At 41.9% G+C, this 26,037-nt stretch overlaps 1 protein-coding gene across 1 annotated transcript in view; it reads left to right on the forward strand.

The window, feature by feature from the left end:
- Nucleotides 1-26,037, forward strand: part of MEI4 (meiotic double-stranded break formation protein 4) — a 76,271-nt gene that overhangs the window by 24,288 nt on the left and 25,946 nt on the right. Inside the window, exons 2-6 of the mRNA XM_018053506.1 lie at nt 5,960-6,011; nt 7,233-7,345; nt 11,947-12,142; nt 13,102-13,258; nt 13,894-14,139. Of these exons, the coding sequence (XP_017908995.1) occupies nt 5,960-6,011; nt 7,233-7,345; nt 11,947-12,142; nt 13,102-13,258; nt 13,894-14,139 (764 nt within the window). The remainder of the gene's footprint in view (nt 1-5,959; nt 6,012-7,232; nt 7,346-11,946; nt 12,143-13,101; nt 13,259-13,893; nt 14,140-26,037) is intronic.

Consider the following 26,037-nt stretch of genomic DNA (forward strand, 5'->3'; position numbering starts at 1 on the left):
TTTATCAAGTTCTACAGTGAAGTTGATCAGAATTTTGATTTAGGATTGTTTAATTGGGTCAATTTTAGGAGAATTAAGATCTTAATAATATTAAATCTTCTAGTCCATGGACACTGTAATATCTTGATTTATTTAGGTCTTCAGTTTTACTAAACTGAATGTTTTATACTTTTCAAGTTGGAGGTCTTCCGTATCTGCTGTTAAATTTATTCATCATCATCATTATTCTAAAACTATAATTGATTTTTGCATATTGACCTTGTGTCCTGAGACTAGCTAAACTGACTCATAAATTCTATCAATTGTTCTCAGATTCCTGGGGGTTTCCTTTAGACATTCGTGCTATATAGTGATGAGTAGACTTTTACTGGGCTTCCCTAGTGGCTCAGGGGTAAAGAATCCGCCTGTGATGGAGGAAATGCAGGAGACACTGGTTCAGTCCCTGGTTTGGGCAGATCCTCTGGAGGGAGGGCATGGCAGCCCACTCCAGTACTCTTGCCTAGAGGATCCCGTGGACAGAGGAGCTTGGCGGGCTACAGTCCGTGGGGTTGCTAAGAGTCAGATGGGACTGAAGTGACTGAGCACACACACGCAGAGTTTTACTTCTGTGTTTCCAATGTACATATCTGTTCATTTCTGTATTTCACTTCCTGTTGGGCTTCCCTGATAGCTCAGTTGGTAAAGAATCTGCCTGCCATGCAGGAGACCCTGGTTGGATTCCTGGGTCGGGAAAGTCCCCTGGAGAAGGGATAGGCTACCCACTCCAGTATTCTTGGGCTTCCCTTCAGCTGGGAAGGAATCTGCCTGCAATGCGGGAGACCTGGGTTTGATCCCTGGGTTGGGATCTCTCCAGGGGAGAAGGGAAAGACTACCGACTCCAATATTCTGGCCTGGAGAATTCCATGGACTGTATAGTACATGGGGTTGCAAAAGAGTCGGACCCAGCTGAGTGACTTTCACTTCCTGTTATATCCAGTAAAGTATTTAATAGAATTGAGGAGACTGTATATCCTAGTTATATTTGCAGTCTTAATGATAAGGCATTCAGTGTTTCATCATTAAGCATAATATTTCCTGTGGATTTCTGTATAACTTTATCACAGTGAGTAAATTCACTTGTATTCTTTTGTTGTTTTCACTTATGAAGTTTTTTTCAATTATGAACCAGTTTGAATTTTTTAAACATTTCTTATAAAACTATTTAAATGATTATATTTTGTTTTTGAAATAATTTATTTTGCTAATATGTTGAGTTATGTGATCGTTCAACTTAATTTTTTTATTTTTTAAGTTGAAGGATAATTGTTTTACAATGTTGTGTTAATTTCTGCTCTACAACAGCATGAATCAGCTGTAAGTATACATTCATTCCCCTCCCTTTTGAGCCTCCCTCGCACTCTGCCATCCCATCCCTCTGCCATCACAAAGCAGCCTCCTTTGTTGCATCCAGCTTCTCACTAGCCGTCTGTTTTACACATGGCAATGTTTACATGGCAGTGCTGCTAACTCAATTATTCCCAAAGTCTCCTTCCCCTGCCTTGACAAGTCCATTCTCTGTGTCTGCATCTCTGTTCCTGCCCTGCAAATAGGTTAATCAGTTAGACTTTTTTCTAAATTCCATATATATGTGATAACATACAATATATTTTTCTCTTTCTAATTTGCTTCACTCTGTATGACTTTAATTTTGAATGTTAAAGCAATCTTGGAAAAACTTTCCTTGGTGATGATTCCTCTCTTTATAAAATGATGTGTTTTGATGTGCTAATATTGTGCAAAGGATTTTCGAATCTGTGTTTATTACATGAATTGTTTTGCAGTGTTTTTTTCCCGTATAATATTTTTGTAATCTTAGTATCAGTGTTATGCCAATATACATATCAAATTATAAAACAAGGTGTGGTATTTTCTCTTTCTTCTGTTTTTCACAAAAGGAGTTTATAAAGTTTGTTTTATGCTCCCTCCATTAGTTTTTGAAAGACTTTGTATAAACTTGGTACAATTTCTTCTTTCATTGTTAAATAGAATCTGCTAGTGAAACCATATGGGAATGAAACTTTTGTATAAGTGCATGTGTGAGATGTAGGGCTAGCCAGAGTTCTTTGTCTGTTGTCAGTGTTGGTCAGTATATTTTTTCAAGAAATATATTTACTTCATCATAAGTTCTCAAATTTGTTAAATCATTCATAATTTTGCCTTATTATTTTCTTATTAGCTGAAGGATACACTGTAGTGAAATTGCTTCTGTTATTCCTGATCATAGTATGACTGGTGTTATTTCTCTCTTCTTGATAATTCTTTCTGGACTATTATCAATTTTATTAATATTTAACTTTTGCTTCTTAAATTTTTGTTTTCTGTTTAACTGCATTCTGATTATATATTTATGATATCCTTCCTTCTGTTTCCTCTGGTTTTAACTTGCTATTATTTTTCTAATTTTCTAAGGTGGGAAAATTGGCCACTGAATTTAAACTCTTTTTCTTTTATAAAAATAAATATTTAAAATAGAATTTCCTTTACAAGCTATTTTAGCTTCCTTCTTCAAACTTTGATATGTTGTGTTTCATTATCATTCAGTTTGAAATGTGATTTCAGAGTAGTCTAATTACATTTATAATTTTTCTTTGACCCCTATTTTATTTAGAAATATATTGTTTATTTTCCACAAAGTTGATTTTCTAGAACATTACTAATTGGTTTTCTTATAGTTACAAAATCTAATGAGAATTATTTTATCTGAGCATATGATTTGTCGAATGTCCCATGAGAACTTGAAAAGAATGTGTATACATCTGCATTTATAAGGCATAATGTTCTATAAATGCCAGTGAGTTCAAGATGGTTGGCAGTAGTTTTTCAGTCTTTTATATAATCATCATTTTATTCAAGGCTTAGTGATTCTGTCAGTTACTGAAGGAAGTGTGTTACAATCTTGGCATATGATTGTGGATTTGTCTGTCCTTATAATTTTTGCTTCATGTATTTGGAAGTTCGGTCACTGCCTTTGTTTGTTGCAGGTTTAGGATTGTTAGTCTTCATGATTAACTGACCTTTTAAAATCCTGGTGAAGTATTCCTCTACATCTCTGGTAATATTTCGTTGTCATGAAGCTTGTCTGCATTAACTTACCCATTCCAGATTTCTTATGTTTACTGTTTGCATTTTCAGTTACTTTCAACCTATATTTGTTTGAAAACAGTTGCTTTAACCTTCGTATTTTCAATTCAGCTTTTCAGATACAAACTAAATAACTTAGGTGGAGCATCTAAGTAGAAGTTTTACTTTGAGATAAGTTGCCAAATATATGTGTAAATTAATGATCTTCCTTAAGGGAGTAAAACCCAAATCTTACAATTTTCTTGGTGCAATTGAAAGGACAAACAGATTTACATACAGAAATTATGAGTTAAAGATCTAAATTTATTTTATAGCTTGAGCTACTTTTGAGAATTTCCTGTCATTTTAAACAAATAACTTTACTTGTTTACCCCAGAGTAAAATTGAACCCTGATGAACCCATTAATAAGTCTAGCTTCTATTTATAGAAGTAGGTTGATATTACTTTCAGTAGAAGACCTTTTATTGGCTTCAGCATAGCATGATAAAAAAGATTCTTGAAATTCTTAATACAAATGATATTACTTAAAAAAAAAGGGTACAGTGCTATTCTGCCTATACTTCTCATGGGCACTGAGGTTCAGACCTGGTCATGTTGTCACCTTGAGGCCAAGTCTTAGCTATCACGACTTTGGGTTGGTGGATCTCAGATTGGCCAGATCTAAATTTTAAGAATGAAGGCAGGTTCTGATGAGCAAAAGAAACAGGGAGTTTGGAGAGTTTGGTGTAGTTGCCTGGGAAAATCAGACAACATAGTTGTTAGGTCACAGGATTGCTGACACTTTTGACCTGGAATGGTTCCTGCTACATGGGTAAAGGCAGTCTTAGATACAGTGGTGGAAGGAAAGCTTGGGACCAGTCCCTGCTCCATCCCTCACCTGGTACCCAGAGGCATGTGCCTTCTTCTGTCTTTTGTTCCCCTAGAGGGTCAGTTCAGTTCAGTTCAGTTCAGTTACTCAGTCGTGTCCGACTCTTTGCGACCCCATGAATCGCAGCACGCCAGGCCTCCCTGTTCATCACCAACTCCCGGAGTTCACTCAGACTCATGTCCATCGAGTCCGTGATGCCATCCAGCCATCTCATCCTCGGTCGTCCCCTTCTTCTCCTGCCCCCATTCCCCCCCAGCATCAGAGTCTTTTCCAGTGAGTCAGCTCTTCTCATGAGGTGGCCAAACTACTGGAGTTTCAGCTTTAGCATCATTCCTTCCAAAGAAATCCCAGGGCTGATCTCCTTTAGAATGGACTGGTTGGATCTCCTTGCAGTCCAAGGGACTCTCAAGAGTCTTCTCCAACACCACAGTTCAAAAGCATCAATTCTTCAGCGCTCAGCCTTCTTCATAGTCCAACTCTCACATCCATACATGACCACTGGAAAAACCATAGCCTTGACTACACGGATCTTAGTTGGCAAAGTAATGTCTCTGCTTTTCAATATGCTATCTAGGTTGGTCATAACTTTTCTTCCAAGGAGTAAGCATCTTTTAATTTCATGGCTGCAGTCACCATCTGCAGTGATTCTGGAGCCCCCAAAAATAAAGTCTGACACCGTTTCCACTGTTTCCCCATCTATTTCCCATGAAGTGATGGGACCGGATGCCATGATCTTTGTTTTCTGAATGTTGACCTTTAGGCCAACTTTTTCACTCTCCTTTTCCACTTTCATCAAGAGGCTTTTTAGCTCCTCTTCACTTTCTGCCATAAGGGTGGTGTCATCTGCACGCCTGAAGTTATTGATATTTCTCCTGGCAGTCTTGATTCCAGCTTGTGTTTCTTCCAGTCCAGCGTTTCTCATGATGTACTCTGCATATAATTTAAATAAGCAGGGTGACAACATACAGCCTTGATGCACTCCTTTTCCCATTTGGAACCAGTCTAGAGGGCAGCATGCTGATCTTTGGAGTGGCCTGCAGGTGCTTCTAGCATTCCTTAGTTGCTTAGGGGCCCTACAGTGTGGGCCACCTTGACTCTGTATCTGTTGCTGCGGCAAGTTGAGGTGCTGAGGGTTTTTTTTGTTGTTCTTTTTTTGAGATTGAAATCCTGTCTTTATTCTTTTTTTTAACTTATTTTTTTAAAATTAGGAAAAATATGATAACACATTTAAAGGAGTCTTGGAAAACACAGAACAACATTACATCCGTTTGAGGGGCTGAGTTTAAAGAGGATAAAAGCGCAAAGAGCATCACCTGCTAGAGGGTGTCTAGAATCAAAGTGCTTATCTGTGAAATGGTCGTCTTCTCTTATAGACTGTTCCAGGCTAGTAAGAAAGTAGGCCTCTAATCTCTTTTAAATGCAAATCTAAGTAGAAAATAAAAGAACTTTCTCCCTGGTAAAGAAAAGACTTGTGGATTGAGGTCCTGTGAGAGGCCGTGAAGCCTTATCAGATGCGCCCTGAAATCTGCGGCGGTCTCCTTGGTGAGGCGTCTGTGAGTGAGACAGATGGGAATTAGGGCACTTCTTCAGAGTGAAAAATGACCCTCAGAGGAGATGTTTCTGTGCGACTGCTGCTGCTTCCCCGAGTTCTTACTTCAAGTGCGCTCAGTAGTGGAGTTTAAGATGGTGGGGCATGAGAGCAGTTAGAAAACATGTCTTACTTCCTAACGTTTACAGAAGGGGGCTTCTCTGGTTAGGGCCTTTCCCAGAGGACTCCGTGCCCACCATCTCCCAAGTTCAATCTTCTGTTTTCCTTGAAGCTCAGGCCCTGGTGCATCTGGTCCCAGAAGCCCCACTCTCCTAACACTGCTCGAATCCCTCTCAGTTATCTCTTCTGGTATTTGCTTTGGTTACTGGCTCCATCCTACAGTCTTCCTCATTTTATGACATGTGACTTTTTCCATTTCCAGAATACAGCCTGACATAGATTCCAAATTTGCGCAGTTTGTGAATCTAAATCATGTAGATTTTCAGATTTTCTAACAGAACAATATGATTGTTTTGTGATAAGGATTGTGTCTTTATAAAGTGTTTGAAATAGTATAACTAGGAAAAACTTATAATTCTTCTAAGTTATTTTCTAAATATGTGTTAATAGTAGGTATCAGGTCCCCTTTCCTTCTCTGGATTCATATAATGGAAGATGATTACTGATTGTGCACAATATACATAGCTCTGCATTTCTGAATCAGTGTACTTTTGCTGACTTACAAAATGTGTTTTGCACTTTCCCTGTGTGCAATAGTCCTTACCAGAATTCAGAGGGAATCTTTCCTATGCCAAAAAAGAGGCATTGAGGAATCAAAAGTTGAGAGTTGGGTGGTTACATGAGAAGAAAACCATGGTAAGAAACTAGACAATTTAAGTCTATGTTTAATTAAATCCGTCAACAGCAGGAAAATTACAGATAGTTGGCCTGTTATGATGGGAATGAAACAGGAAAAAAAAAGAGTAAGTATTCTTTCATCTTTTCAAGTCTCTTGTTTTACACAGACTCTGCTGAGAAGGCTTTCAAAGGCCCCATTAATAATTAAAGTGAAGAGATTGGAGATCTTGAGTAACTCCTGATTCTTCTGTGTAAAATTTCACGTGATGTTAATCTGCAGAACACTTCACAGTACAGTATGTACTGAAACTGTAACAATAATTAGGGAATTTGCCAGCTGGATCTGATATAAAAATTGCATGCTAAACGTTGTCCAAACTTTGCTGAACCTGTTGAAAAAGTAATGATTTATTGTTCTGGCATGGCCGTAGCTCAGCTGTCCCCAGACTGATAGTTGATAAATGTATGTTGCAGTCTGATCCTTGGGATCGTCTTCCAGCATCCAGATCTTGGCTTACTGTATTCAGCTCAGTCGTTTGGGGAGCATTCATCCAGTGTTCTTCAGTTTTTGGGAAGGGAAGGGTTCACATGAAATAAAAATACAGTTTTCTTCCTTATAGCTTTCCCTCTGACCTAATCCTGTGTATAAACTAGATTTTATCTTGTATTTTCTTACTGAAGAATTACATTGGTGAAAGCTTAAGGGTATACTGTTGAATGACATAAGTTTAGAGGGAGTGGACTCATTGGGTGCAGTTGAGAAAGATGCCTCATAAAGTGAAGAGAGACAGATGTGACCGTCAGGTTCACTAAGTTCGCCTCCTGAACCGTTCTCCCTCCAGTGCTCTTCTCCCTAGCATGTAATTGACAGTCTTCCTGAGCTGCCGGCCAGGCCGCTCTCTGTGACTGGCCTGCACTGGTACATTCAGTCACTCGTTCACCCCGGCAAGTACTCGGTAGAGGGCCTGCTGTGAGCCAGGTGCAGATTTTAGCACTGGGAATACAGTGGCAAGTATCCTGCTGCCTAGTCTTACTGGAAGGCTAACCCAGCCCCCTGCTTCCAAATCCACTGTGTGTTTTGAATTAGCAGGAACACAAAACACATCTGATGAGGGGGCATGCATCTTCTCGCAGACATGGAAGGATCGGAGGTCCACAGGCTAAATGTTGCCAAACAAAATTTGAGTCCATTCAGCTGATGTGCAGCAAACCCTGTCTACTGAGCCCAGGTTGCGCCCCAGGCAAGGGAGTGGGAGGCAAGCGTCAGATCCATTCCAGCTTGATCTTTGAGTTGTTTAATCGCTAAGTTGTGTCCAACTCTTTGTGGCCCCATGGACTGTAGCCCACCAGGCTCTTATGTCCATGGATCTTCCCAGGCCAGAAAACCGGAATGAGTTGCCTTTTGTTTCTCCAGGGGATTGTCCCAACCCATGTCTCCTGCGCTGGCAGGCAGATTCTTTACTGCTGGGCCACCAGGGAAGCCCTGGGCTTTGAGTTAGGGACTTTTTAAAGGGGAAGAACAAAGGTGCTGGGACTAATCATCACCTTATGACATTTCTTCCCTTTCCTTTTTAGTTTTTCTTTAATTTTATTTTTAAACTTTTATTTATTTATTTTAATTGGAGGACTGTAACTTCACAACACTGTGGTGGCCCCTGCCACACATTGACATGGATCAGCCACGGGCACACATGCACGCCCCCGTCCTGAACCCCCTCCTACATCCCTCCCCACTCCATCCTTCTGTGTTGTCCCAGAGCACTGGCTTTGAGTACCTTGCTTCATGCATCAAACTTGCACCGGTCATCTGTTTCACATATGGTAATATACATGGTTCAATGCTCTTCTCTCAAATCATCCCACCCTCACCCTCTCCCACAGAGTCCAAAAGTCTGTTCTTTACCTCGGTGTCTCTTTTGCTGTCTTGCATATAGGATCATTATTACCATCTTTCTAAATTCCATATATATGTGTTAACATACTGTATTGGTATTTCTCTTTCTGACTTACTTCACTGTGTATAATAGGCTCCAGTTTCATCCACCTCGTTAAAACTGACTCAAACACATTCTTTTTAATAGCTGAGTAATATTCTGTTGTGTACATGTGACACAACTTTCTTATCCATTCGTCTGCTGATGGACATCTAGGTTGCTTCCGTGTCCTAGCTATTGTAACAGTGCTTCAGTAAACATTGGGGTACAAGTGTCTCTTTCAGTTCTGGTTTCCTTGGTGTGTATGCCCAGCAGTGGGATTGCTGGGTCATATGGCAGTTCTATTTCCAGTTTTTTAAGGAATCTCCACACTGTTCTTTATAGTGGCTCTACCAGTTTGCATTCTTACCAACAGTGTAAGAGGGTTCCCTTTTCTGTGCACCCTCTCCAGCATTTATTGTTTGTAGACTTTTTGATAGCAACCATTCTGACTGGTGTGAGATGGTACCTCATTGTGATTTTGATTTGCATTTTTCTGATAATGAGTGATGTTGAGTATCTTTGCATGTGTTTATTATCTATCTGTATGTCTTCTTTGGAGAAATGTCTTGTGACATTTCTTAATCCTTAATAATAGTTTCAGAGGTCAGGATGTCTCTGGTTTGTGGTTATCTGGCCAAGTGGTTCATGGCTTAGAGGCTTGTTAAGAGAAACAACCTGAGTTTGTACATTAATGATCATACCTATTAGGGAATTTGAATATATTAACAATTTTATTGACAATAACACTATTTGTTCTCTGACTCTGGTTAGTTATTGTTCAGTTAGTATAGGCTTGAGGTCAGAGTGCACCAGAAAGGGAATAAAGATTTGGAAAGAGATTAGTAAAAACTCAGTAAGGGAACTCGGTTTCAGGGGGACTTGATTTCATTAGCAGAATTTGGTCAAGGCTGGTTAGGAGGGGAGGCTAGAAAACCTAGGAGGCAGAATTCTCATCCTTTGGCCATGTTTCCTCAATTCTGAAAACACTTGGAGAGTTACATGTTTCTGAGCATGTTTAATGTGTGTGATTTCGTTCTTCTTTCCCTGATTTTTTTGCATTTACTCTTTTTTATAATTTTTTAAAATTATACTTATTTTTATACAATTTTTAAAGGTTACATTCCATTTACAGTTACTCCAACACATTGGGTATAGTCCCCATGTTGTACATCCTTGAGCCTGTCTTGCACCCAGTAGTTTGTATCTCCCCCTCTACTATCTCTCCTCCCAGGTGGTCTGTACCACACCAGTTTGTTCTCTCTGTCTGTGAGCTTGCATCTTTCTTGTTAGAGTCACTGGTTTGTTCTATTTTCTAGCTTCTGCATATGAGTGATGCCATGCAGCATTGGTCTTCATTTGACTTACTTCACTGAGCACAGTGCCCTCCAAGTCCATCCATGCTGCTGCAGACGGCAAAGCTCTTTCTCTTTTATGGCTGAGTAATAGTCCATGTTATTTATTTATACACACACACACGCACCCCACATTTTCTTTATGCGTTCATCTCTTGATGGACAAGTAGGATGCTTTGCATATATCTTGGGTATTATAGTAATGATGCTATAAACATTGGGGTACATGTGGCTTTTCAAATTACTGTTCTTGTTCTTGGATATATACCTGGGAGTGGAACTGCTGGGTCGCATGCTAGTTCTGTTTTTAGCTTTTTGAGAAACTTCCATACTATTCCACAGTGGCTGTACAAATTTACAGTACCACCAGCAGTGTCCAAGGGTTGCCTTTTTTGTCCACCCATCAGCCGACATTTGTTGTTTATGCTCTTTTTGATGATAGGAATTCTGACAGGTGTGGGGCATTATCCCCTTGTGGTTTTGCATATAGTAGTTAACATTTGCATTTGTAGTTAGCATGTGGGGAATAGTTTCCCATACTTTAAAATTTTCTCAGTGTTTTCAGTTAAATTTTATAATATTTGATAGTTTAATTAATGTGTTTCTATTGTGTGTATATTCAGGCTGGTGACAAGTTTTGTTTTGTCTTTTTGGTAGTTATGAATAATCCTGTATGATCATTTAGGGGCATAAAGTTTTGTTGTACAGTAGTTCTGGTCATTTCTTCAAGATAAAATTTTAGAACTTGCATTGCTGAGATAAAGGGGAATAAATATTTTGAAGATGTTGTGTACATATTAGGAAAATATTTTCCTGAATTGTTCTCTAGTTATATATGAGTGACCTGGGGCTCTTTGCTTCATAGAATTTTCATCAGTGATCTTGGGGGTGAACCAACTTCAGAATTCAGGATTATAATTCAAAACAGCTTTGACAGTATGGAGAATTGGTTAGTTGATAACATATTTAAGTTCAGTAGGGGAAAATGGGGGTAGCAGATACAGGGTAGATAAAAACTGCCAGAATACTATTTTATTGAGTAGCTGTTGCTGCACGCATGCTTGAAACAGAATAGAAGTCAGAGGATTTTTCTGTTACCCTGTGGGGAACTTTGCTGTGGTAGGGACTGTTCCCAAATGCAAGAAAAGAAAGCCCATTTGATCAAATGTGCTATTCTAAAAAGACCGTTAAAAGTTTGTATTTTAAGTTATTAAGAATTCAGCGACACTAAATACCTTCTTGGGGAACTTTAAGTGTTCATTTTAATTATTTACTATAATTATTTGTACATAAAATGAATGTACAAAAGACTTTCTGAAAGTTACTACTAATTCTTTTCTCAATTAAACAAACAGAGGCTATATCTAGGAAGCTTATCGTTTTCTCCATGAAATTTTAAGGGAAATAGAATTACCTTCACCTTGCAAATAGCACTTTGAGGATAGGAATGCTATTCTAAAATAAAGAACCATGTGTTTATAATATACACATATAAAAAATTAAAGACATCAGGAAGGGGTTTATTAATAAAAGCCTTCTCTGTTTGGATGTAGGTTGTAGTCTGTGTGTGTTTTGAATGTGATTTCTACCATGGAAGTCTGTACCAAAGACGCCTATTGGGACCTGTATTCTGCTTATTTGTGGTATGTTTCATTCTGATTAATGCTTAGAAAAATGACCGTTGTATACATATGATCCAGGAAGACTTTCTAATTTGATCTTTTTTTGTTGACTGATACTCAGCATGGTTTTAAGACTGGTACCATCGCATGAAAGTGTTAGCTGCTCAGTCGTTTCCAACTCTTTGTGACTCCGTTTACTGTAACTGGCCAGGCTCCTCTGTCCATGGGATTCTCCAGGCAAGATACTGGAGTGGGTAACCATTCCCTTCTCCAGGGGATCTTCCCGACCCAGGGATTGAACCCAGGTCTCTTGCATTGCAGGCAGATCCTTTACCATCTGAGCCACCAGGGAAGCCCCTTAACATCTCATCAGATAACTTAAAAATCAGAACATCTAATTAATCAGCTTGAGCTTGCTTAAATCAATTAATTAAATATCTCCACAAAATGACAGGAGTTTGCTGTGTTTTTATTATCCGGAGAACTTTGTCTTCTTATGCTAATAAGCTGATATATATATATATATATATATTTTTTTTTTTAATTTTTATTTTTTGGTCAGGATTCCCACGATTCATAGTTGAGTGTCAGATTCTCTTCTAACAGAAACCCTTTACGCAGGTTGCTTATTCTTATTATTCCTGTGCTCAGCACTGTTGCATGTGAGTGTCAGCCTTCCTTAGGGAGCGGTGTCCACACCTGTGTGCACTCTGCCCAGGGCGCCTTCAGAAGCGCCGAGAAGTGTGGTCTCCTGCTTGCCATGGCCAGCGGATGGAGGGTGTGCCAGCCGAGTGAGACGGTTGATGCCAGGACTGAAGTAAGCGGGGCCACAGCTCTCGTTAGTTTGTCCATCTTAACAGCAGCTAATCCATGGTGCATTCTACAGCTGTGAAAGGTTGGGAAAGTGGCAGCTGTACTTTGCTCTTAGAAATCCATCTTTTAGAAATGTTTTTCTGATTACAATTTGATATGTAGTCAGTGTAGAAAATCAGGAAAATTTAGAGAAATATGGAAAAATCAGTAATAATTCTCCAGTAGAGAGGAGTCCTGTTTAATTTTTGTATTTTCAATTTTACACATAATTAAGAGCAACCTATTATACGTATAATTTCATAAACTCACTGTTTTTCCATTCAGTACATTGTTAACACCATGTGCTAATAATAAAAATATTTCTAAAAATTTGATACTGAATGGATGTGTAATTATTTATACAGTATACCATTATTTACTTAACTATTTGATTGTCCAATTTAAATACTATAAATATTCCTATAATATACATTGTATTATATATATATACACATATTCTTGTGTTCATCTCTGATTATAGTAAAACAGCATTATGCTACCTGTTAGATTGTATATTGTCAGTAAAAATTTGTAGGATATCAGATAGGTAATCATTGCAGAGGAGGGCAAGCATCTGGTAAGACTGGATATGAGGGTATATGCACTGTTCTTTGAAAGGTGTACACAGGGCCTTGGCAGCTCTAAGAGTTGGAGCGTCATAATTTGGGAAAATTCAGGAGCGGAGATGTGAATCTGAGTGACCTGGGACTGTGTACATCTATTTGTATGACTGAGATCCAACCATAGTGGAAGAAATAGCCTTGAGAAACTGATGGGAACAAAGTCTGAGATGTGGAATTTGGCATTGTGTTAGCAGGTCGATGTGGCAGTTTAAGTCCTGAATTTTCTGCACCATTGTCCTTTTCAACCATCGATTAAAAATGTTAATGTCGCACATTTTACGTGCAAAACCCTGAAACTCAGTCAGTCACGGTGGAGGTCCTCAGGGGTTTATACTTCAGAAGGGGTGATGGTATTGAGCCGCTGAATGCGGTGTCGTGTTGTCCTCTTGCCGGTCAGGCTGTGGTCCAGTGCTGGTTTGGAAAAGTTTGCTCACAGTGGCAGTTGGAAATCTTTGGAGGTGCGGATTCAAGGCAGAGTCACAGCTTAAATGGTGCAAATATTTGCAGGATTGTTCTTAACGTGGATTGGAGGGGCCTGGTTAGAGCCACAAACAGGAGGTAAAGGAATGCAGGCTTGGGAAGCTGGACTTCAGGACTTAGGGTGGGTCAGAGGGGAGAAGGATTTAAAGTTGAATGAACGATTTAAGTTAGTGGTTCTGACTACTCAGTGAGCTATTTATAATGTATAAAAGCCTCAGTCCTGTCCAAGATTTGCTGAATCAGAATTTTGGAGGGATGAGACCAGGCATTTATGTATGTGTAAAGCTCCCTCAGAGATTCCTATGTGTGCCTCTGGTTAGAAACCACTAAATGAATTAATCTCTTTTTCTGCAGTCCAAGAATTTGTCAGGTTATCTGGATCTACTGCTTTGAATCTTAATACACTTAATGTGCATGTGTTTGAGTTTTTCTTCTGTTTTATTTTTTTTTTTTCAGACTGCCTTCACTTCTTGAGAAATTGTTCTGTTAGATGGCTTCCAATGTAAACTTATTAATTAGTGTCATTCCATGCAATCAATTTTGATTAAATGAAATGTACTGTAAAAGTTAAAAGGAATTTCTGTAACTTTTTTTTTTTTTAATTACATGACAGGGACAAAAAACAAGATGGATAATCAAACATGGTATCTGAGAACTTCAAAGCTGGCCCTGGCCTTGGCAATTATCCGCTCCAAACCAGCAGACAAAAGCAGCAGAGAATATACAGAGCATCTTGCGAGGATGGTGTCCGGGCAGGAATCAAGGTGGAGATCAAAAGTCGAAGCCTTGGAAGCTGAAGTTCTACAATTACGTCAGAAACTTCTCCTGAGCAGGATTTTTTCGGGATCATTTAAGAGTGGTGAGTGGATGTAACTTGGGGACGTGTCAATCTGTTTTATGTCAGCTTCACAGTTACTTAGAAACTCATTACCAAAACACTCAAGTTGTTCAGTTTCCTAAAATTAGACTTCTTCTTGCGCTATAAAGATTGTTTGCTTTTAGTCATTTATTAAAAGTAAAAAAAAAAAATAACTTGTTGTCACTTTCTAATGGATGAGGCTGAAGTTGGAGACTGAAAATTGTCTAGAGATGAAGGCAATAGTGCTTTAAGCCTCCTGGAGAAATTAATTTTAAAATCTTCAGTCATCCTTATATCTTATTCTGTATTATATGTTGCTTTTACATTGCATAATTCGTCCAGCAGTGCTGTCTCAAGTCCCAGCTCTGTGCAGTGGGTGGCAAGGACCCAGAAATACACAGGAAAGCTACTGCCTTTACCATGGAGTACCGGCCATTCCAGCAGAGAAAGCAGACCTATGATAACGAACCTAGTTGTGATGACTGTTACCACAGAGAAAGTGCAGAAAAGGAAGCCATTCATTCTTCTGGTCCTTGGAGAGGCTCCTCGGTCTGGGCCCTCAAGGGTCTGTCTGATAGTGAGGTGATCATAGCCTGTGGTCAGAAGGAGGAACAAGAGCCAGGGCAGCAGGGATAATCCATGTCCCATCCAGCAGGCCAGTTTTGTATTCCAGAGCCCAGGACACTGTGAGGTGGAGATCTGATGGCGAGCAGGTTTGGAAAGACTCCGGGTGTCAGCCTGAGGAATATCCCTGCAGTGCGTTGGCCAGGGTGGTTCCCTTAAGACCCCTATGAGGGAGTGAAAGGGGGCCATAAGAATGATCTTAGAATGGCAGGGAAAACAGGCACCCCCCCAGGACAGACCAGAGCACATGGGCGCCTCCTTCCTCAGGATGCCTTTACCTTCTTGACTCCAAGGGATGACCCTCATATTGCGATAGGAAAACTTAATTTCGGTGATCTGTTGAAAACATAAATCAGATCATCTTACTCCTTTGCCAAAAACCTTTTCCTGACTCCCCGTTGTGCCTCGCACCAGATTCCCACTGGTGGCTTGGCTGGTGACGTCACCGTGATATCACCTCTGCTTCCCTGCATAACGCGTGTGCTCTGGGCACCGTGGGCTTCCCACTGACTGCTCTGGGCTCATCTTGCAGTGAATCTCTGCTGTGATCAGGTGTTGACATATGATTGCCTCTCCCCTTCGTAGAGGTCTTTTTTCTAAGCCATACTTGCTCAGTGACCACTCTACATGCATGCGCCCACAGTTATTTTTTCACCCAAACACCCCCCTGTTGGTTATTTGCTTATTTGCTTAGGTGGTTCCTTCCTTATCTCCTTGACTTGAGTCCAGCCTTGCTGAGTAGAGGGTCTCTGATTTGCTCAGCACCCTCTACTCAATACCCACCCCAAAGCCTGACTCAAAGCAGGTGCTAAATCCATGTTCATCAAATGAAGTGGAATGTAGAGTATGCTTTGATGCAAGCCGTGATGGGAAGCAAGGAGGCAGGTTCTGAAAGGGTTTACCTAAGGCCATGTGAAGAGTAAGGAGTCAGGCTAGATCTGTGACTGTTAGAACTAAAATGAATGATTCCAGAATAAGCACTTGAGACTTCTGTGAATGAGTTCAAAGTGGGTTAAGGCAGCTGGAGGTGTGGAGGGCATTTGAGGTCTCTAGTTCATTGAGTTGATTCGGTTCAGTTCAGTCGCTCAGTTGCGTCCTACTCTTTGCGACCCCATGAATCGCAGCACGCCAGGCCTCCCTGTTCATCACTCAAACTCACGTCCATCGAGTCGGTGATGCCATCCAGCCATCTCATCCTCTGTCATCCCCTTCTTCTTCTGCACCCAAATCCCTCCCAGCATCAGAGTCTTTTCCAATGAGTCAACTCTTCGCGTGAGGTAGCCAAAGTACTGGAGTTTCAGCTTTAGCATCATTCCTTCCAAAGAACACCCAGGACTGATCACTTTTAGAATGGACTGGTTTGATTGTAGTGCCTTAAATCCAGACAGTGAACACAGAAATCAGGGTATATGATAGAAGGTTGAGTCCAGGGAGATATACCTAGAAGGAAAGAAGTAGGGTCCTTAAACTCAGAGGGGATAAGCAGCCTGGAAATATAGACTGACAGCAAGGATCCGTTGGTATCTAAGTGATAGTGACCTTGTCACTGTGGATGAGGCTATAGGGTGGGTGGGCCTTTGATGGGGAGGCTGAAGGTTCTGACATTCCAGGGTGGAAAGAGGAAAGCAGCCGTGGAAAGAGTGTGGCTGCCATGGTAGGATGCGTCGGTACAGTGAACCTGTGCCTGCTGGGGGTAACAGAGTACCAGCTAACTTCAGGAAGACTCTCAGCTAATATCTGAAGAATTGATGCTTTTGAACTGTGGTGTTGGAGAAGAGTCTTGAGAGTCCCTTGGACTGCAAGGAGATCCAACCAGTCAGTTGTAAAGGAGATCAGTCCTGGGTGTTCATTGGAAGGACTGATGCTAAAGCTGTAACTTCAGTACTTTGGCCAGCTGATGGGAAGAGCTGACTCATTTGAAAAGACCCTGATTCTGGGAAAGACTGAGGGCAGAAGGAGAAGAGGACGACAGGATAAGATGGTTGGATGGCATCACTGACTCAATGGACATGAGTTTGGGTGGGCTCTGGGAGTTGGTGATGGACAGGGAGGCCTGGTGTGCTGCGGTTCATGGGGTTGCAAAGAGACAGACATGACTGAGCAACTGAACTGAACTGAACTGAATATCCGTATGTAACTAAAGTCTCTTATTGTCTGAGCAAAAATACTGTTAGAAGATTTACAGCCACATTTTAGTCCCTCTGGTTTCTATGCAGTGGTCTCTTTGAGAATATCTATGAATAGCAGACAGTCAATATATCGTACCTTTTTTGTACAGTCATGTGATTGGTATAATGGCACACATGTAGCAGTTCCCACTAATACCAAACTGACTATCATAACATCCACAGTACCCAGCTGTTGTTTACCATTGAGCGTCTGTTTACAACACCAAGACAATGGTGTGTGTGATTTGTTTGGGACGTGAGTGGACCTCAGTGATAACTTGTTTTTAGTCTGGACTCTTTCCCTTACAGTACCTGCAAGAGAAGTTTTCATATATCATGTAGTTAAAATCTCTTTTGCTCACATCAGGAGTTGTAGGTAAAACATTTCAGTGCAGATGTTTGTGAGTAATCTGTCTCACCATCTGTTAGCTTAAACTTAAAAAGTGAGAAATAAAAGGATAGATTCAGCTAAATAGTTTCAAATAGCAAAAGGAGTATGTCAAGGCTGTATGTTGTCACCCTGCTTATTTAACTTATATGCAGAGTACATCATGAGAAACGCAGGACTGGAAGAAACACAAGCTGGAATCAAGATTGCCGGGAGAAATATCAATAACCTCAGATATGCAGATGACACCACCCTTATGGCAGAAAGTGAAGAGGAACTAAAAAGCCTCTTGATGAAAGTAAAAGAGGAGAGTGGAAAAGTTGGCTTAAAGCTCAACATTCAGAAAACAAAGATGGTGGCATCCGGTCCCATCACTTCATGGGAAATAGATGGGGAAACAGGGGAAACAGTGTCAGACTTTATTTTTTTGGGCTCCAAAATCACTGCAGATGGTGACTGCAGCCATGAAATTAAAAGACGCTTACTCCTTGGAAGAAAAGTTATGACCAACCTAGATAGCATATTCAAAAGCAGAGACATTACTTTGCCAGCAAAGGTCCATCTAGTCAAGGTTATGGTTTTTCCTGTGGTCATGTATGGATGTGAGAGTTGGACTGTGAAGAAGGCTGAGCACTGAAGAATTGATGCTTTTGAACTGTGGTGTTGGAGAAGACTCTTGAGAGTCCCTTGGACTGCAAAGAGATCCAACCAGTCCATTCTGAAGGAGATCAACCCTGGGATTTCTTTGGAAGGAATGATGCTGAAGCTGAAGCTCCAGTACTTTGGCCACCTCATGCGAAGAGTTGACTCACTGGGAAAGACTCTGATGTTGGAAGGGATTGAGGGCAGGAGGAGAAGGGGACGACCGAGGATGAGATGGCTGGATGGCATCACGGACTCGATGGACATGAGTCTGAGTGAACTCCGGGAGATGGTGATGAACAGGGAGGCCTGGCGTGCTGCGATTCATGGGGTCGCAGAGTCAGACACGACTGAGTGACTGAACTGAACTGAAAGGGAAAAAGGGAAAAACTACAAGGGGGGTTATTAGATTGATAGGAAAATAAAGGAGGAACATAGTTGCTGTTTGAAGATGTATGATTGAAAAGACCGACACAGCTTGCCCTAAGAAAGTGCCAGCCCTGAAAGTCAAACTATTATGTAGGTGATTTATGTGGTTAAATATTTCTGTCTGCAGTTGTTCGGGCTTCTTTATACGTGCAACTGTTTGCCAGTGTTCAGGGACCACAGACCCTCGATAAATGGTGGGAGTGCTTCCTGACCAAGAGACTGGGGACTCAATTTACAGCCTCCGCTATCCACTGAAACAGCTGAGAGAACCAGAGTTGAATAAGGCAGAGATGAAATGGCATGGTAAACAAATAAGGAAGCGCGACATGGTTTATACAGCATTTAAAGAACTTGTCTATTTCATTATTCCGATTTATTTTTCTACAGGTTCTTAAAGGAAGTTAGGAAGAACAGAAGGATGGATGGGAGGAAAGAAGGGTAGGGAGATAGGGAGGGAGGGGGGATCAGTTTGGTTCAGTTCAGTCGCTTAGTCGTGTCTGACTCTTTGCGACTGCATGGACTGCAGCATGCCAGGCCTCCCTGTCCATCACTAACTCCCAGAGTTTACTCAAACTCATGTCCATTGAGTCAGTGATGCCATCCAACCATCTCATCCTCTGTCGTCCCCTTCTCCTTGCACCTTCAATCTTTCCCAGCATCAGGATCTTTTCCAATGAGTCAGCTCTTTGCATCAGGTGGCCAAAGTACTGGAGTTTCTGCTTCAACATCAGTCCTTCCAGTGAATATTCAGGACTGATTTCCTTTAAGATGGACTGGTTGTATCTCCTTGCAGTCCAAGGGACTCTCAAGAGTCTTGTCCAACACCACAGTTCAAAAGCATCAATTCTTCAGCACTCAGCTTTCTTTATACTCCAACTCTCACATCCATACATGACTACTGGAAAAACCATAGCCTTGACTAGATGGACTTTTGTTGACAAAGTAATGTCTCTGCTTTTTAATATGCTGTCTCGGTTGGTCATAACTTTCCTTCCAAGGAGCAAATGTCTTCTTTTAATTTCATGGCTGCAGCCAGCATCTGCAGTGATTTTGGAGCTCCCAAAAATAAAGTCCCAAGGCATGGGACCATATGCCATGATTGTAGAAGGGCAGGGGATAGGGAGGGAGGGGGTATGGACCAAAGGAATGTGGACATCCAGTGTCTCATTTCTCAAAGCCTTCTAGGTAATGTGTGGCAGACAGTTTGGTTGTCTACACAGTAGCCTGGTTCCTTCTTCCTTACTAAAATACTACAGTTTTGATTTGGCAGGCATATACCCATGTTTGTTCATCTGTGAAATGCTTAGACTTGTTTTGCCAATATGGTCCTAAGGTTAGACAGGGACCGATGGAAACTAAGAATCTTGGGAGCTTTTGGTAAATATTTGTCACTTTGTATAAAGAGATTGAAGTCCATGAATGCTACAAACTTTAAAATGTTTTTACCTCAACTGCTTGTTTCCTATGTGGGCGCTGCCACGTGAAGATGTGAGCGTTGAACTGTGGTAGCCACGTTACAGCCATGAGGCAATACTGAAAAATTTACATCAGCGTGGTAAGGGTGATGAATCAGGAGATTAAGAAGAGCCTTGGTCATTTTTGTCATTGCTGAGCAACCAAGGCAACTCTAGGGTGAAGTTATTAAGAATTTTTCAAAGGTGAACAGTGGTCACTTCCATGGACAGAGCAACCTGGAGGGCTTCAGTCCATAGGGTTGCAAACAGTTGGACATTACTGAGCAACTGATGGTTTAAGCCATTATTATACTAGGATTCTCTTCCTTGTAACTGAACTCATCCTAACTTAAAGAGTGGAGAAATGGGGGAGACAACAAGCAAATTAGAGAGCTGCTTTTTTTCCCCCAAGAATCTTCTTGATTTATAGGAGAGAAAATGAGAAAGAGGCAAAAACTGTGTTCTATACAATAGCTTCCTGTTAAATTATAACCTTATATGTTGTAAGGATTTAGTTGGGACTTGAGTAGGTAGGTGAGGGAGACCCAGAGCATAGAGACTAGATAGGAAGACGTTAGTAGCTGTTCTTAAATGTTGACCAGGGTTTGAACGGAGTGTGTTGACAGGCACAGGACGTTATTAGTGGAAACAATGGCCTAAGACTTCGGTGAGCAGATTTAGATCTAAAATCAGCGTGTGTTTGTGTTTGTGTGTGAGAGTATGGGGCAGGCAAGGGGTGTCTGGACAGTTGCTAGGAAGAATGGAGATGTCAGATATATGCTTTTTCTCGTAAAATTTAAGTACTCGGTACCTTCATAAATGATATACAGGTTACTGGACTAACAATGAGCCAAAGTGAAAATAAAGTAGGAGAATGTCAAACCAAATTAACTCATTGATGTATCTGTTTATATAATAAATGCTCATGGCTTCCTGGGGGGCTCAGTGGTCAAGAATCCGCCAGTCAATGCAGGAGACCCAGGAGACCTGGACTCAGTCCCTGGGTTGGGAAGATCCCCTGGAGGAGGAAATGGCAACCCACTCCAGTATTCTTGCCTGGAGAATCCCATGGACAGAGGAGCCTGGAGGGCTGCAGTCCATGGGGTGGCAAAAAGTCAGACAGGACCGAGCACGCACGTACGTGGCATCTGTGTCTTTGGTATCACATGCTGTGGGCTGGGGAGCGTGGTGGGCAGGTCAGCTGTCCGTTTAGGTTGAATTTGGCTCTTTCTGGCTGTGGGTCCTGGGAAACAACTGGCCCAGCCAGATGGCTTCTGAAGCCTCCTTGTCCTTCTTGCTGACTCTGCTCAAGTTAGTCTAACTCCCCCTTACTGCTTCACACCTGGAGGAGCAAACCCTCACCACCCGCTGCCTCCCCCAGGCAGACCACACGTCTCGTTTCCTGTAAGTCTGCATCCAGGCGGAGGTTCTTAGCTGGACTCGTCATGCTGATGAAGCCTCAGAGCAGGGGCCAGGTGACAGCACGGCACCCAGTCTGGGGCTCGTCTTGGCTGCCGGCTGCCTCTCTGCTGGCCCTGTCTGCCCAGCCTCTGCCCCGTCCTCTCCTTCTCACCTGGTTGCAGACCACGTACCGGAGAGACACAGCAAATAACAGACTTGCAGACGCAGTTGTGGGCTCAGCATTTATACGCTGGGGCCCTCCCTGTGTTACAGATGCTGAAAGAGCACAGAAAATGAAGGCCTAAGCATTTCCTTCTTCACATAAGCTCTTGTAATATAAACTATCAACTATATTAGAATGGGAGTTTGCCTCAAATTGCAGGTGATTTAAAACACACAGGCATAATGTATATCAACCGCAGAGAATGTGGCCTGAATAATGTTGAGGAGTCTGAGGCAAGCCTGGAAAATAATTCATTTATAATTGTATGTTAGAATTGGTTTACTCATTATATATAAAAATTGAATTAAACTTTAGATATTAGAGACAGTCAGCATACAAAGATGTTAAAGTGAAGGCTGAAAAAAGCTCAGGATATTGAATGGCTTTCACAGAGACAAGGTGATGAGTTAGGAATGTGAGTACCTTCCTTATCATCAGAGGAGCCGGCTCTGAGAGGAACTGTGGAGATAGTAAGGAGGACCTGCCAAGTCCTGGCGCGGGGCTGGGCCTGAGGGAGCCAGGAGCTTCTGAGGCTGGGCTTGGGTGGGGCAGCCGGGCATTCCTCAGCGTGGAGTGTTCCAGATGGAGACCCTCAGTCCTTCCTGTGCCAGGCTCCAGTCTCACTGTGTGGTGCAGCCTGTGCTGGGTTTCAGGGTGGCATCGGGCATGTCCAGGCAGTGCCCCAGCTGGGCATCTCTACTTGCTTGGCGTCTCTGGACTCCCTCCCCTCCTCTGCATCCCCGTGACCACTGCCTCAGTTTTGTCTGAAAATCCCCAACTGGACTTCACGTCTGTGGTCGTAGCCTTGTTGTGTTCAAGTGCACGTCGCAGCCTGGACTCAGGTCCGCTCACTTACTTTCGGGTGAAGTCCCCTCCCCATAAAATGGACCCTGAGCCTCTCCGCAGTGCAGTACTTGCTTCCAGCCCAGCCCAGCCCCTCAGCACCATGCCCTCCTCGTTCTGCTCGGTGGTGCACGAACTTTCTTCAGCTTCGCTTGCATCCACCGTGTTCTCTCTCGGCCCCAAGCTTTTAGGCAGTTGGTTTTTCTCTGGAGGATGCGTTCCTTTTGGTCTCCTTTTGGTCTAGTTGTGTGATAGAGTCTTCTTCTCTGCTGACATAGGTTTAAAATCTCTTCTGCCTTCGTCGACTGCCTTCCAAGACTAGAACAGATTCTCCTGCTGGGGATCCTGATAATATCCTGTACTGTTCAGAGTTCGTGAATGAAATTAAGATGATTGAATCAGCCTGTCTTCTCCATCGGGCCTGCACTGCATGCTTCCAGGGAGTGTCTTTTCTCATCGCCCCTGTATTCCTATATTAGCACAGTCCCTCGCAGGGAGGGGCACTTTGGTGACATTTACTGAATGAGCATGTTTAGAGAGGGTCTTATGTGAGTGTTCATACCTGGAACAAAGTGGCCTTGCTGATCTGTCGTTTCTGGAGATCTCCCAGAGCCCCGTTGTGATGGGAGGAGAATCAGAGAGTGAGATCCAGCCTCCTGGGGGAGGACCCGCTCAGCAGGGTGAGGATCAGGGCTCCTCCTCTGCGGGAGCCGTGCGTGCACACAGTGGTGGAATCAGAACAGAGTAAGTGAAGAGGGGAGATGTCGACGGACCCTCTGTGGAACAAAGGCTAAAAATGCCCAAAGTACATGTGCATTCCTAGGTCATTGCTCATTGTAATGAGTTTAGAATAGTTTAACCTGTAGCAGATGTTAATCTTGTCTTTCCATTTAGGGTTATATTTAGTTTTTTTTTTTTTTTAAAACAGGTTTTGTGTTTTTTGAACCCTGCGTCTGGTTTTCAAATTTCAAGATTCTGTTAGAAAGATGATGTTACCTCAAGGATTCTGGATTTAATACTTGGCTACTAAACATCCTAAAATTAATTTTTTATTTTTAGATAAGTTCAGTGTGCAGTGAAGAGAATCCGGGTGGAGAGCTGTGGACTGTAGTTTGGAGTGGGGACGTTAATGGAATATTGTGGCTTAATATTGTGGCCCTGTGATTCCGACAAAAACTGAAGTTTGAGAACCACTGAAAGCACTGACTTGAACATAGAAATGTGCAATGTGTGTTCAGAGAGCGTAGTGGGATCTCTCCAGAAAGGGGATCAAGCCACCTGATTGTCACACATCAAGGAAGTTGTGGGCAAGACTCTGAAAGACTCCTTAATACCAGCTGATGATGTTTGGCTCTCGGTCACCGAAGAACTGAGGAAGTGTTCCTTTAGAGCCAGACTGAGCTGAGGCAGGTAGTAGAATGTAGGGAAAACGAACCAAAGATAAAATAGTGACATTAACACTTACACACTGGTTCCAAACAGGAAAAGGAGCACGTCAAGGCTGTATATTGTCACCCTGCTCATTTAACTTATATGCAGAGTACATGATGAGAAACTCTGGACTGGAAGAAGCACAAGCTGGAATCAAGATTGCCGGGAGAAATATCAATAACCTCAGATATGCAGATGACACCACCTTATGGCAGAAAGTGAAGAGGAACTAAAGAGCCTCTTGATGAAAGTGAAAGAGGAAACTGAAAGAGTTGGCTTAAAGTTCAATATTCAGAAAACAAAGATGGTGGCATCCGCTCCCATCACTTTGTGGCAAATAAATGGGGAAACAGTGGAAACAATGGCTGACTTTATTTTGGGAGGGCTCCAAAATCACTGCAGATGGTAACTGCAGCCATCAAATTAAAAGAAGCTTATTCCTTGCAAGGAAAGTTATGACCAACCTAGATAGCATATTCAAAAGCAGAGACATTACTTGGTCAACAAAGCTCCATCTAACCAAGGCTATGGTTTTTCCTGTGGTCATGTATGAATGTGAGAGTTGGACTGTGAAGAAAGCTTTGCACCAAAGAATTGATGCTTTTGAACTGCAGTGTTGGAGAAGACTCTTGAGAGTCCCTTGGACTGCAAGGAGATCCAACCAGTCCATTCTAAAGGAGTTCAGTCCTGGGTGTTCATTGGAAGGACTGATGTTGAAGCTGAAACTCCAATACTTTGGCCACCTCATGTGAAGAGTTGACTCCCTGGAAAAGACCCTGATGCTGGGAAAGATTGAGGGCAGGAGGAGAAGGGGACGACAGAGGATGAGATAGTTGGATGGCATCACCGACTAGATGGACATGGGTTTGAGTGGACTCCGGGAGTTGGTGATGAACAGGGAGGCCTGGCGTGCTGTGGTTCACGGGGTCACAAAGAGCTGAACATGACTGAGTGACTGAACTGAACTAAACTGACTCTAGCAGCCATGTTTGATGCTATTCCGTACTCTTCAGTGAAATTATCGGTAAACATAATAGTAATCCAAGGAATGAGTCTTGTAGATTTTTCTTCTAGAACTTCTCTCTTCCCTTTTAATCCCTTCTTCTTGTCACTCTATCCTGCTCCCCTCTTCCTCATTAGCATCCTGTATCATCCTGTATATGTGCCATGTTCTCTGAATATAAGATGTACAGCTGTGCAAGGCACACCCCTCCCCCATTTTTGCAGGGGTAAATATTTCTTATAGCTGTTTCAAGTCATTTTGGAGATATATTGTAGGGGAAATATTGCGTAGAAGAGCCAGTAGACAGTATTTTAGAAGCCAGTAGAAACCCTTAAGTTCTGATTGCATTATACCAATCCTTCAAAAAGTATAGAGTGTAACATAGCTAAAAAGAAATAGGTTGTTGTTGATCAATGCTAGCACTTTGCAGGCAACAAGACAGAAGACGCTGAATCATGAAGTCTGTCGCACAGGTACCCCGTAAACCCAGGTGCTTGCATTGTATTCTGAGTAGCTCTAAGAGGCAAACCGGCTAACCTGAATTACGAGTGAAGCTGTGTGAATTCCTAAATTAAAAATGGAAACACAACCCTCATTCGGGAGGAAGGACATTATTCCATTTCTTTTGCCGCATGTAAATCATTGCATTTTCAGTTGAACCTCCTATTTTAGAGACCTCATTTCTGGAATTTAAAGGATTATATTGCTTATAAACACTTCTTAAAGTTATTGTAAAGACTGAATCTGTGTTTAATGGATTAGAGTGCTCACTGGGTGTGTGCTGTGGACGGGCTTCTGAGGCAGGGAGCTGCTTTCAGCGCGCACAGATCCACCCTTTCACATCATCAGTTATTTCATGGTAAACATGTGATAATTTTTCTTCTCTTTGGTCTCTCCCATTGCTCTGAGAGTCAGAGAGAAATACTGCCTGTGTGTTTTTAATTCAGTCAGACCGCATATGCCAGGTTTTGTGTTTTGACATAAACAAGATAAAGAATGCTTCCAGAGCAGGCTGGTTCTGATGGCTTCAAAGCGCAGGTCTAAACCTTCCTCATTCCTCTTTTAATTAATAAGTCACAGGCAGAACAAAGACTCAGTTGCTTTTATGCCCTCCCTCCGTGCTTGATTCAGTGCGATCTTACACACAGTCGATTTTCAAAGCCGCTTCTTGGCTTGATACTTAAGTTATTGTCTCTAATTAGGCTTGTAAGATTTTGTAGCAGAAATAATGTTGAAGTTTCATGTGTAAAATGTAGTACAGACAAAATGTTAATATTCTGTAGCAAGTTGAA

The sequence above is a fragment of the Capra hircus genome, chromosome 9 (genome assembly GCF_001704415.2).
Source record: "Capra hircus breed San Clemente chromosome 9, ASM170441v1, whole genome shotgun sequence".
Lineage (NCBI taxonomy): Eukaryota > Metazoa > Chordata > Mammalia > Artiodactyla > Bovidae > Capra > Capra hircus.